The 11,790-nt window shown below is 47.6% G+C and overlaps 1 protein-coding gene and 1 pseudogene across 1 annotated transcript; both read left to right on the top strand.

Annotated features, from left to right (window-relative positions):
- Positions 1-3,410: 3,410 nt before the first annotated feature.
- LOC123096189 (probably inactive leucine-rich repeat receptor-like protein kinase At5g48380) lies at positions 3,411-7,448 on the top strand. Its single transcript, XM_044517836.1, has 3 exons — positions 3,411-3,714; positions 4,897-5,770; positions 6,157-7,448. Exons 2-3 carry the CDS (start codon positions 4,952-4,954, stop codon positions 7,156-7,158), a joined length of 1,821 nt encoding a protein of 606 aa, XP_044373771.1. The 5' UTR covers positions 3,411-3,714; positions 4,897-4,951; the 3' UTR covers positions 7,159-7,448.
- Positions 7,449-9,662: 2,214 nt separating this feature from the next.
- LOC123099610 (putative cyclin-dependent kinase F-2) lies at positions 9,663-11,352 on the top strand (annotated as a pseudogene).
- Positions 11,353-11,790: the final 438 nt, after the last annotated feature.

An 11,790-nucleotide genomic window follows, 5' to 3' on the forward strand; every position in this document is an offset into this window, starting at 1 on the left:
TCCTATATATGAATCTTTACCTCTCGACCATTTCGAGACTCCTCGTCATGTCTGTGATCTCATCCGGGACACCAAACAACATTCGGTCACCAAATCACATAACTCATATAATACAAAATCGTCATCGAACGTTAAGCGTGCGGACCCTACGAGTTCGAGAACTATGTAGACATGACCGAGACACCTCTCCGGTCAATAACCAATAGCGCACCTGGATGCTCATATTGGTTCCTACATATTCTACGAAGATCTTTATCGGTCGTACCGTAATGACAACATACGGTATTACCTTTGTCATCGGTATGTTACTTGCCCGAGATTCGATCGTCAGTATCTACATACCTAGTTCAATCTCGTTACCGGCAAGTCTCTTTACTCATTTCGTAATACATCATCCCGCAACTAACTCATTAGTCACATTGCTTGCAAGGCTTATTATGATGTGCATTACCGAGAGGGCCCAGAGATACCTCTCTGATACTCGGAGTGACAAATCCTAATCTCGATCTATGCCAACCTAACAAACACCTTCGGAGATACCTGTAGAGCATCTTTATAATCACCCAGTTACATTGCGACATTTGATAGCACACAAGGCATTCCTCTGGTATCCGGGAGTTGCATAATCTCATAGTCAAAGGAATATGTATATGACATGAAGAAAGCCATAGCAATAAAACTGAATGATCAATATGCTAAGCTAACGGATGGGTCTTGTCCATCACATCATTCTCCTAATGATGTGATCCTGTTATCAAATGACAACTCATGTCCATGGTTAGGAAACTCAACCATCTTTGATTAACGAGCTAGTCTAGTAGAGGCTTACTAGGGACACGGTGTTTTGTCTATGTATCCACATATGTATCAAGTTTCCGGTTAATACAATTCTAGCATGAATAATAAACATTTATCATGATATAAGGAAATATAAAATAACAACTTTATTATTGCCTCTAGGTCATATTTCCTTCAAAGATACCCCAACAAACCCCTCAAAGGATGATTTTCCATAGTGATAAGTGGCAGTAAATTTCAACACGTAATATAAATGTTTCTTTACCAAACTCCACTCACCAAAGGCGCTTCACTCCCCGGCAACGGCGTCAGAAAAGAGTCTTGATGACCCACAAGTATAGAGGATCAATCGTAGTCCTTTCGATAAGTAAGAGTGTCGAACCCAATGAGGAGCAGAAGGAAATGACAAGAGGTTTTCAGCAAGGTATTTTCTGCAAGCACTGAAATTATCGGTAACAGATAGGTTGGTGATAAGATAATTCATAACAGGTAACAAGTAACAAGTGTAACAAAGGTGAATCAAGGTCTCCCAATCCTTTTTATAGCAAAGGATAAGCCTAGATGAAATCTTGTATAAAGCAAAGCGCTCCCGAGGACACATGGGAATTATCGTCAAGTTAGTTTTCATCATGCTCATATGATTCACGTTCGTTACTTTGATAATTTGATATGTGGGTGGACCAGTGCTTGGCTGCTGTCCTTACTCTGACAAGCCTCCCACTTATGATTAACCCCTCTCGCAAGCATCGACAACTACGAAAGAAGAATTAAGATGAATCTAACCATAGCATGAAACATGTGGATCCAAATCAACCCCTTATGAAGCAACGCATAAACTAGGGTTTAAAATTCTGTCACTCAAGCAACCCATCATCTATGTATTACTTCCCAATGCCTTCCCCTATGCCCAAATCATGGTCAAGTGTCATGTAGTCGATGTTCATATAACACCACTAGAGGAAAGACAACATACATCTCATCAAAATATCGACCGAATACCAAATTCACATGATTACTTATAACAAGACTTCTCCCATGTCCTCAGGAACAAATGTAACTACTCACAAAGTATGTTCATGTTCAAGATCAGAGGGGTAATAAATATCATTAAGGATCTGAACATATGATCTTTCACCAAATAAACCAACTATCACCAACTACAAGGAGTAATCAACACTACTAGCAACCCACAGGTACCAATCTGAGGTTTTGAGACAAAGATTGAATACAAGAGCTGAATTAGGGTTTGAGAGGAGATGGTGCTGGTGAAGATGTTGATCGATATTGACCCTCCCTCGGTGAGAGGATCGTTAGTGATGACGATGGCTTCGATTTCCCCCTCCCGGAGGGAAGTTTCCCCGGCAGAATCGCTCAGCCGGAGCCCTAGATTGCTTCTGCCCAGGTTCCGCCTTGAGACAGCGGCGCTTCGTCCCGAAAGCTTCCTTCTGAATTTCTCTGGGTCAAAACCCTCCATATAGCGGAAGATGGGCACCAGACGATGGCCAGGGGCCCACAAGCCCTGGGGGTAGGGCGCGCCCCCAGGCTTGTGGCCACCTGGTGGGTCCCCTTCTGTTGTTTCTTCGCCCAATATTTTTTATGTATTCCAAAACAATTCTTTGTAAAGTGTTAGGACATTTGGATTTGTGCAAAATAGGTATCTCAGATTTGTTCCTTCCGGTCCAGAATTCCAGCTGCCAGCATTCTCCCTCTTCATGTAAATCTTGTAAAATAAAAGAGAAAAGGCATAAGTATTGTACCATAATGTGAAATAACAGTCCATAATGCAATAAATATCAACATAAAAGCATGATGCAAAATGGACGTATCAAGATCCAGCAGGAGATCCTGGCGAGACAAGCCGCGCGCGCAGCCAGCATCCCTGCCGGGCTGCCTCCGAACTCGCCGGAGTCGGAGGAGGAGGAGGAACAGTCGGGTGAAGAGGAGGAAGAGGAGGAGGAGCTGGCTCCGATGAAGTCGGAGGAGGCGGAGCAACCGGAGCAGCAGCTGTCGGGCTTCAACATGGAGCAGGCGGAGGCGGAGTTCGCCGTCGCCAGTCCGACGAGATGGCGGAGCAGCAGGCATACTGGAGTTCATCCAGGATGAGGCCTATGTATAGGCCAACCGAGCGTTCCTCCGGTAGGAGCAGGCAGCGTCCGACGCGCTATTCGCCGAACTCGACGCGGATATAGAGGCGGAGGAGGCCGGAGCGGAGCAGCCGGAGGAGCCAGAGCTGCAGCTGTCGCCAATGCTGCTGGAGCCAGGCACGGAGATCATCGACATCTCCAACGATGAGTAGCTAGGTGATCGACGTTGTACGCAAGTTTATTTCGTTTGGATATCTTTGTATGAATTAAAAAATCTAGTATAAGATGTTCAGATGCAATAAACGAAATTTAAGATGTGCACGGTGACTACCGCGGACGCGTTCGGGCTAGGACGCGACCGTTTGAGGGCCATATTTGACATATCGGCTGAAGATGTTGTAAGCTGTGAAATTTCCTCGTTCTCCTTCCGCTCACTGTTTAGTTGACTAGCATAGGTGGTCCAAATCCAGCGACCGACCAGTGGGCCCCAGTCTCACGCTCCCTCAAGAAAACAAGAAAAAAAAAACGCTCCCGTCACCATAGTCCAGTCCACGCTCCGGCTCCAGCCCCGAAACCTCGAACCACGCCACCGCCCCACTCCGACTCCGACCCCCAAACACGCTCGCCGACCGCGACCGGGAGGCGCCGGGATCCACGGGGAGCTCCACCGCCCCCTGCTTGACCGCTCAGCGTGACGGCCGGCTGGCTGGCTGGCAACGAGGGCGAGGCTGCAGCGAGATCGACGATCGGCTCGGCTCGGCTGGTCGCGACGACGAGCTCGCGACACGGGATCGGTTGGCGGCCGCGACGCTAACGACGGCGGCACGCTGAGGTACCCTTCATCCGCGCTCTCACCGTTCCCGGCCACTGCCAGCAACTCAGCATCCACCCTCCGTTTTGCTGCCACCGGCCAAACGCCCCCGCACCGATTTCACTTTCCCCTGATTTGTTTCCATGTTCTGTGCCGCGGGCAGCCAAATCCAAGTCTCGCTGCAGCCCTCGGCTTCTGTCCGTTAGATGGATCCGTGGGCGGCAAATTTGGTTTGCCAACGCTTTGCTCTGATCCAGATTCCTTTTACCGAGTCGTGCCTTCCCTAGCTACAGCCACTGACAGAAACTAAACAGTCCTTTAGCCCTCAAGAACTTTGCTTCCAGCATTTTCGTGTTTGACTTGCTTCATGCAATAATTCAATCTCCATGCAGTGTGCATCTTAGTTAAGTAGGGCAAGTAATTATGATGTGCTCATTCGGATTCATGCATATGTTACTGGTCTATGTTACTACCTCCATAGTGGGTAGTGTCATAGATGTGGTAACATAGAGAGCTTCATTTATTACTTTTGAGACTCATTTTACATGGGGAACCGCTATGTAACCTAAATTTATGTTGTTGGATTCGTATATGAATATAGTTTCAATAATATCATTTTTGTTACATTTAACTTACATTTGATTAGTTAAAATCATGGTCAAAATATGACCCATAATACGAGGGGGGCTAGACAACCAGGACGGAGGTAGTACTCCATTTGCATCTCTCCTCATTAATTACTTGCCACATCATATTTTTTGCCTATGTGGCATGCATGTTACTCCCTCCGTTCCAAATTACTCGTCGTGGTTTTAGTTCAAATTTATTACCTCCCACTTAGGCTGGTCTAAGTTACTACCTCCGTAGTGCAAAGTAACATAGTAGTAGTGTCATAGATGGCTTCATTTATTAGCTCATAGACTCATTTTGCCTCGGGAAGCGCTATGTTACAGTAACATATTATGTTACCACAAGCACCTCTTTCCTCATTAAATACTTGCCACATAAGCAAAATTGTCTTGGGATGTGTTAAGCTAAGTTACCCCCACTATGGCTAGCCTTAGTGCTAGGGCTCATTGGTTATCTTTTTTGGTTATAGTTTAATGCTTGTGCATTGCTTAAGTCAGTATGCTCTGTTGGCATTTACATGTTTCGTTTACATATGTCCTGCCAAGATTTTCATTGTCGCATGTTTCCTTTTAGGCACTGAGCAAGCTTCATGGTAAACTCTCGAAGTTGAAGTAGAGAACACGCTAGGATGGCCATTCGGTGTTTCTATGCTACTCTGGTCCAAATCCTTCTCTGCCTTATGCTCTGTCAGCCATGCTATAGCACAGTAACTGACATCCAATGTCTGAAGAGGTTGAAGGCATCCGTTGATCCAAACAACAAGTTGCATTGGACATTTGATGACAACAAAGAAGGATCCATATGCACTTTTAACGGCGTGGAGTGTTGGCATCCTAATGAAAACCGGATTCTTTCTCTTCGGCTTAGCAGCATGGATCTGAAGGGCCAATTCCCTGATGGGCTCGAGAATTGTAGTAGCATGACATCGCTGGATCTATCGAGCAACAGCCTTTCCGGGCCAATCCCGGTTGACATCTCAAAACGGCTTCCATACATCACAAACCTTGATCTCTCGTATAATAGCTTCTCAGGGGAGATTCCAGAATCGCTAGCTAACTGCACTTATCTCAATGTTGTCAGTTTACAAAATAACAAGTTGACTGGTGCAATCCCAGGGCAGTTTGCTGGTCTTTCTCGCTTAACCGAGTTTAATGTTGCTAACAATAAATTATCAGGCCAGATCCCACCATCTTTGAGCAAATTCTCATCATCCAATTTCGCAAATCAAGACCTCTGTGGGAAACCTCTGAGCGGTGATTGCACTGCCTCTTCAAGCAGTCGTACAGGTGTGATTGCTGGTTCTGCTGTTGCTGGTGCGGTCATCACTTTAATCATTGTTGGTGTGATTTTATTCATTTTCTTGCGGAAAATGCCTGCCAAAAAGAAGGAAAAGGACCTGGAAGAAAATAAGTGGGCGAAGTCTATCAAGGGAGCAAAAGGAGTGAAGGTATGCCCCCCCCCCCCCCCTCCCCCAGGATCTTGAGATGGTATTTTAGTTTTGTATTTATATATTTTAAAATAAATGTTAGCCGTCCTTTGTTTCTAACTGACAAAATCTGTCGCGTTTTGCCCCACAAAAAGATGTTTCATCTTTGTGAAGTTTCATCTATTCTAATCAGATTAACGTTTTTGCAAAATACAGAAGCAGAATATTCTTATACATATATCTTTTGCCTTGAAGAATAACCTGTATCATAGTATTTAACTAGAAGTATAGCTGTCAGCCATTTATTTTAAGCACCAGACGTATCGAAAACATGACTTATCAGCTTAGGCATACAAACTTTTGGTTGGCTACGTTGTCACATGTGTTTCTGTAAATTCTCATTACAGGTATCAATGTTTGAGAAATCAGTTTCAAAGATGAAACTGAATGATCTGATGAAGGCAACATGTGATTTTACCAAGGAAAACATTATTGGAACTGTTCATTCCGGAACTATGTACAAAGCTACACTTCCTGACGGTTCATTCCTTGCTATCAAGAGGTTGCAAGATACTCAGCATTCAGAGAGCCAATTCACATCCGAGATGTCAACATTGGGAAGCGCTAGGCAACGCAACTTAGTTCCACTATTAGGTTACTGCATTGCTAAGAAAGAGAGGCTCTTGGTGTACAAGTACATGCCCAAGGGTTCACTCTATGATCAACTACACCATGAAGGCAGTGATAGAGAGGCTCTGGAATGGCCAATGAGGCTAAAAATTGCCATTGGGGCTGGTAGAGGGTTGGCGTGGCTTCATCACAGTTGCAACCCCCGCATTCTTCACCGCAATATTAGCTCCAAGTGCATACTACTTGATGATGACTACGAGCCTAAGATTTCAGATTTTGGGTTGGCAAGGCTTATGAATGCAATCGACACCCACCTGAGCACATTCGTCAATGGCGAGTTTGGCGACTTGGGTTATGTAGCTCCTGAGTACACGCACACCCTTGTTGCCACGCCAAAAGGGGATGTCTATAGTTTTGGTGTAGTCTTGCTTGAACTGGTCACCGGCGAAGAGCCCACGCGCGTATCAAAGGCCCCAGAAAATTTCAAAGGGAGTTTGGTAGATTGGATAACATACCTATCAAACAACTCTATACTTCAAGATGCGGTGGACAAGTCCCTGATCGGAAAGAACAGTGACGCTGAGCTGCTTCAAGTTCTGAAGGTCGCCTGTTCCTGCGTGCTTTCTGCTCCAAAGGAAAGACCTACAATGTTTGAAGTGTACCAGCTTCTGAGAGCTGTTGGGGAGAAATACCATTTTAGCGCTGCTGATGATGAACTGGCGCTCCGACCGCAGGATGCCGACTCTAAGAAGCTGGATGAGCTTATTGTAGCGAAATAGACGGGCCTGTGTGGTACATTGATGCTGGGTGTTTGTTGTATCTTGTGAATGATCAGGTTGATATATGGTAGTAATGTACTATCTGGACCCGTCGCTAGCGAAACTGTCGGAAGCTCGATCAATGCTCATGGTCCTGGAAATAGCGTGTTGTTGTAAGATGTGTATGACTTGTGATGTTCACGTTCTGTACTTGCTCAGTCTGTAGTGCATCTTTGGGATTATGTAACTGGTGTGTGAGACGGACAAACCTCTCACGTTTTTTTGTAGAAGTACGTAGTTTGCAGTCCTCAGTTTGATGTGCTCTTTAGCATTTATTTCCTTATTGTTGCTTTGCTTACGAAAGGCCCTTGGATAGCATGATCAGACACACATTTTCTTCATTTTTGAGGAAGACACATGCAGCTTGAAACAATTACTACCTCTATAAAAAATTTTAGATCACTACTTTTTACAGAGGGAGTACAATGGTGATTTCATTTTTGAGGATGACACATGCAGCTTGAAACAATAACTACCTCTCTAAACTAATACTAAGATTTTTAAATCACTACTTTTTACAGAGGGAGTACAATGGTGATGGTGCCTATCGCTGAACTTCCCTAGGTCTATAGACTTGAAAGTTACTCCCTCCGTTCACTAACTTCTTTTTTTCTGAATCAGATGTGTATATACATCTTCTAGTGTGTTTGTTCAGCCATTTCAGTCCGTACGTAGTCTATATTGTAATATCCAAAACATCTTATATCGGTGAACGCAGTAAGTAGCAAATTAGAACAACCATGTGTGCGGTGCCCCCCTCCATAGTTTTCCGCCTCGGTCATATTGTCGTAGTGCTTAGGCGAAGCCCTGCGTCGGTAACTACATCATCATGTCACCACGCCGTCGTGCTGACGAAACTCTCCCTCGGCCTCAGCTGGATCTAGAGTTCGAGGTACGTCACCGAGCTGAACGTGTGGAGATCGCGGAGGTGTCGTGCGTTCGGTACTTGATCGGTTGGATCGCGAAGACGTTCGACTACATCAACCGCGTTACTAAACGCTTCCGCTTTCGGTCTACGAGGGTACGTGGACACACTCTCCCCGCTCGTTGCTATGCTTCTCCTAGATAGATCTTGCGTGATCGTAGGAATTTTTTTAAAATACTATGTTCCCCAACAGTGCCGGCCAGACAAACACGACAACAGGTTCGTTCATCCGATTGGGGGTAGAAGTATATGCAGTTATCCTTTCCCCTCCCGTGAACTGTGTTCGAGAGCGGCGAACAAGGAGAGAGCTCGGTCCCCCCGCTCCCTCGACGATAGAATCTGCAGTCTCTTCCCTCTCCGAAGGTGGGAGAGTGGAGAGACCTCGGATCTGCGCCCTAGGCGTGTGGATAGTAGGTTAGGGTTCTCAGCGGCGCGGTCATGGTGGCAGTGATGGCGACATAGGGGAATAAATGTCTTTAAGCTTCTCCCCCACCTCGGCGAGGCCACTTGTGGCGCGCCCGATAAGCTTCTGGTGGTTGGTGCTTGTGGATCTACGAATCCGACAAGCTTTTGTGCTCCAGGCATGGACGTCATGGCGGAGGCGACAATTACGATGTGGAGATTTTGCTCCTTAGCTCCATCTTCGTCGCATCGAGGTTGGCTATGGCTTTGCCATGAAGCTCGTGGGGCAGGTAGAACGGCGGACCGGCATCTGGTGTCGTGAGCGGCTGCTGCCTATTTAGGAGGTGGTTTTGCGGCATAGCGCAAGGGGCCCCGGTTCAACGTCTTTGGCTTTGACATCTTCGACATATCCAACATTTTCTTCCTCAAGGCGCTAGTCCTTCAGGGGCGTTTTTCTTGATGACTTCCCGTCCACCTGAACAAACAAGGTCAGGCCGATTCTCAACTCGAGCTCAAATGAGCCCGTATAAACAGTAAAATCGTAAAAAGTAAATGAAAAACAAAAGAAAATCTGAACATTTTTTTGTGCGAAACATTGACAAAAGTTCTATGTGCATGCAAAATTTCATCTTGAAATTACAGTTGTGGAAGTGGTGGCAAAAAAAAATCCAAAATCCATGGTCCAAAAATGCTATTGTCAAAAGCATTTTGGAGTACTGATTTTGTTTTCTTTTGCTGCGACTTCCACGAATATCATTTCAAAGCGAACATTTGCAGGCTCTTGAAACATTTGTTAAAGTTTACCACACAAAAAATTCAAATTTTTTTGAACGTTTTTCCTTTTCGAATTTATTGTTCATGCAAGTTCATTTGAACTCGTGAGCAGTTGGGGACTTTCCCCGTCCGATGGAAGTGAAGATTCCAAGCGAAAACGCAACCGCGAGGAAAGAAAGAAAAGAGGCCGTGTCAAACCCCAAACACCGTCGGCGTTTTGAAAACGCGGGCGGCAAGCCAACCAATCCGGGCCTAGGCCTAGGGCGTAGCTTCGAATTGAATTTGAATCCGACTCCAATCCGGGTCGCTCCTGCGCATATTTCCACGACGAATCGCGTGGATGGATCCATCAGCTCATCACCCACCTCCCCTCCCCCGTCGATCCACCGCTTCCATCTTCCTCGCCTCCATCGCGCGCGCGTCCGCTCTCCAGCAACAGCAGCTGTTCGTCCGTCGAGCTAGCGCGACGGCGATGGCCGCGCGCAAGCGATCTGCTGCTGCCGTCCCCGGCGCTGGCCACGCCACCGCGACACATGGATCGCCGACGCGCTGCAAGAGGAGCCGCACCAACAACATCAGGAGCACCGCGGAGTACGAGGAGGAGACATGCCTCGGCGAGGGCAGCTTCGGCTGCGTCCTCCTGGCGCGCCACCGCGCCACCGGCAAGATCGTCGCCATCAAGTACCTCAACTGGGCGGACGGGTCCGCGGAGCCCCCCGACCCCGCCGAGCTTCTGCGGGAGGCCGGATTCCTCGAGGCCTGCGGCGGGAGCCCGTACGTCGTCGGCTTCGAGGGCCTGGTGCGCGACCCTGACAACGGCGCCTACGGCCTCGTCATGGAGCACGTCGCCGCGCCGACCCTCCACAAGTTCCTGTGGGACAGGCGCCGCGGCCCGCCGCTCCCGGAGTCCACGGTGCGCGCCATCATGTGGAAGCTCTTCGCCGGTGCCAAGAAGATGCACGACCGCCACGTCGTCCACCGCGACATCAAGCCGGCCAACATCCTCATCGGCCAAGACGGGGAACTCGTCAAAATCTCCGACTTTGGGCTGGCCATCTCCTTGTCCGAGCTGCCGCCGTACACCCAGGCTGGCACGGCGTTCTACTTGGCGCCCGAGATGCTCCTCGGGAAGGAAGACTACGACGCGCTCGTCGACACGTGGTCTCTCGGCTGCGTCATGGCCGAGCGGCTCACCGGCAAGACACTGTTCCTCGGCGACGATGATGATGATGATGACGACGATGACGACGACGCGAACAATGAGATCATCCAGCTCTGGAGCATCTTCCGCTTGCTCGGGACGCCGGACGAGAGGACGTGGCCGGAGTTCACATCTTCGCCGCACACCGCCAAGGCGCTACAACTCCTACGGTCGGGGCACAAGCAGAACCAGCTGCGGGATCTGTTTCCTCGAGAGAAGCTGTCAGAGGAAGGATTCCAGGTGTTGCAAGGCCTCCTCACATGCAACCCCGACAAGCGTCTGACGGCGGCCGCCGCGCTCAAGCACCGATGGTTTGCTGCTCCTCGTCCCGCCGCCGCCGCCGCGGCGGCAAAGGTCAGCGCTTTGTCGTTTCCGGTAAAGAAGGCACCAAGGATCAGGTTCATCCCGCCGGCCATGCCACAGAAGAATCTACTCAAAATTCCCCTCGCCGTGTGGAACGCAGCACAACAAGTGTAATTGAACTCTCCAGATGTAATTAAGTGTGAATGGATGAGCCATCTATGTAAATTGCTTCGATGACCATCAAGCAGTAGTTGATCCTTGGCGCCATGATCGCCGGATCGCCCATTAGTGTTGGCCTGCTTCTCTGAATTCCATGTGTCATTGTGCACACGTTCAGAGTATCAGAGATGTGTAATTGTGACGTAGTGTTGAGAGATCCATTAGACTGCTGATGACATGTTGTTTACAGATGCCCTGTTGTTATTGAGCTATAGTGCATAATTTGTGTTGTTTTTCCAAAATCCTGAACCGATGATAAATGTATGTAGAGTACAATGTTCTAAGCAACAGAAATCTGGGGAGATGGATGAATTGATGGTTAAAAATGTCATGCTGGTGCAGATTTCATGAGAACTTATAGATTTGATAATGGTACTAGTAGTCTAGTACAGCAATTGGACTTGTTCGTGTAGTTCAGTGTATGTGACTATGTGTTTCCACCATCTTTTTCATATGCAAATTTCATTACTGTCAAATATTACCTCCGTTTGGAAATAACTAGGAAGGTGTTACTTGTGTATGTTTGAACCAATGATTTTGCATCCTTCCTTGATAGGCCCACAAGGCCACAATGGTTCTAGGACATTTCTCTATAGACGTTTGCCGCAAGCTTGTAATAAACGAGGACTTCCGTTACAATTCTGAGCCATGGTTCATTTCTCAATTCAGTACCACCACCCCCCCCCCCCCCCCCTCCCCTCCAAAAAAAAACGTATAAAGACCAATATAGGCCTTTGAAAAGGACAACGATAACGGCCACACGTGTGGG

Source organism: Triticum aestivum, chromosome 4D (assembly GCF_018294505.1).
Source record: "Triticum aestivum cultivar Chinese Spring chromosome 4D, IWGSC CS RefSeq v2.1, whole genome shotgun sequence".
Lineage (NCBI taxonomy): Eukaryota > Viridiplantae > Streptophyta > Magnoliopsida > Poales > Poaceae > Triticum > Triticum aestivum.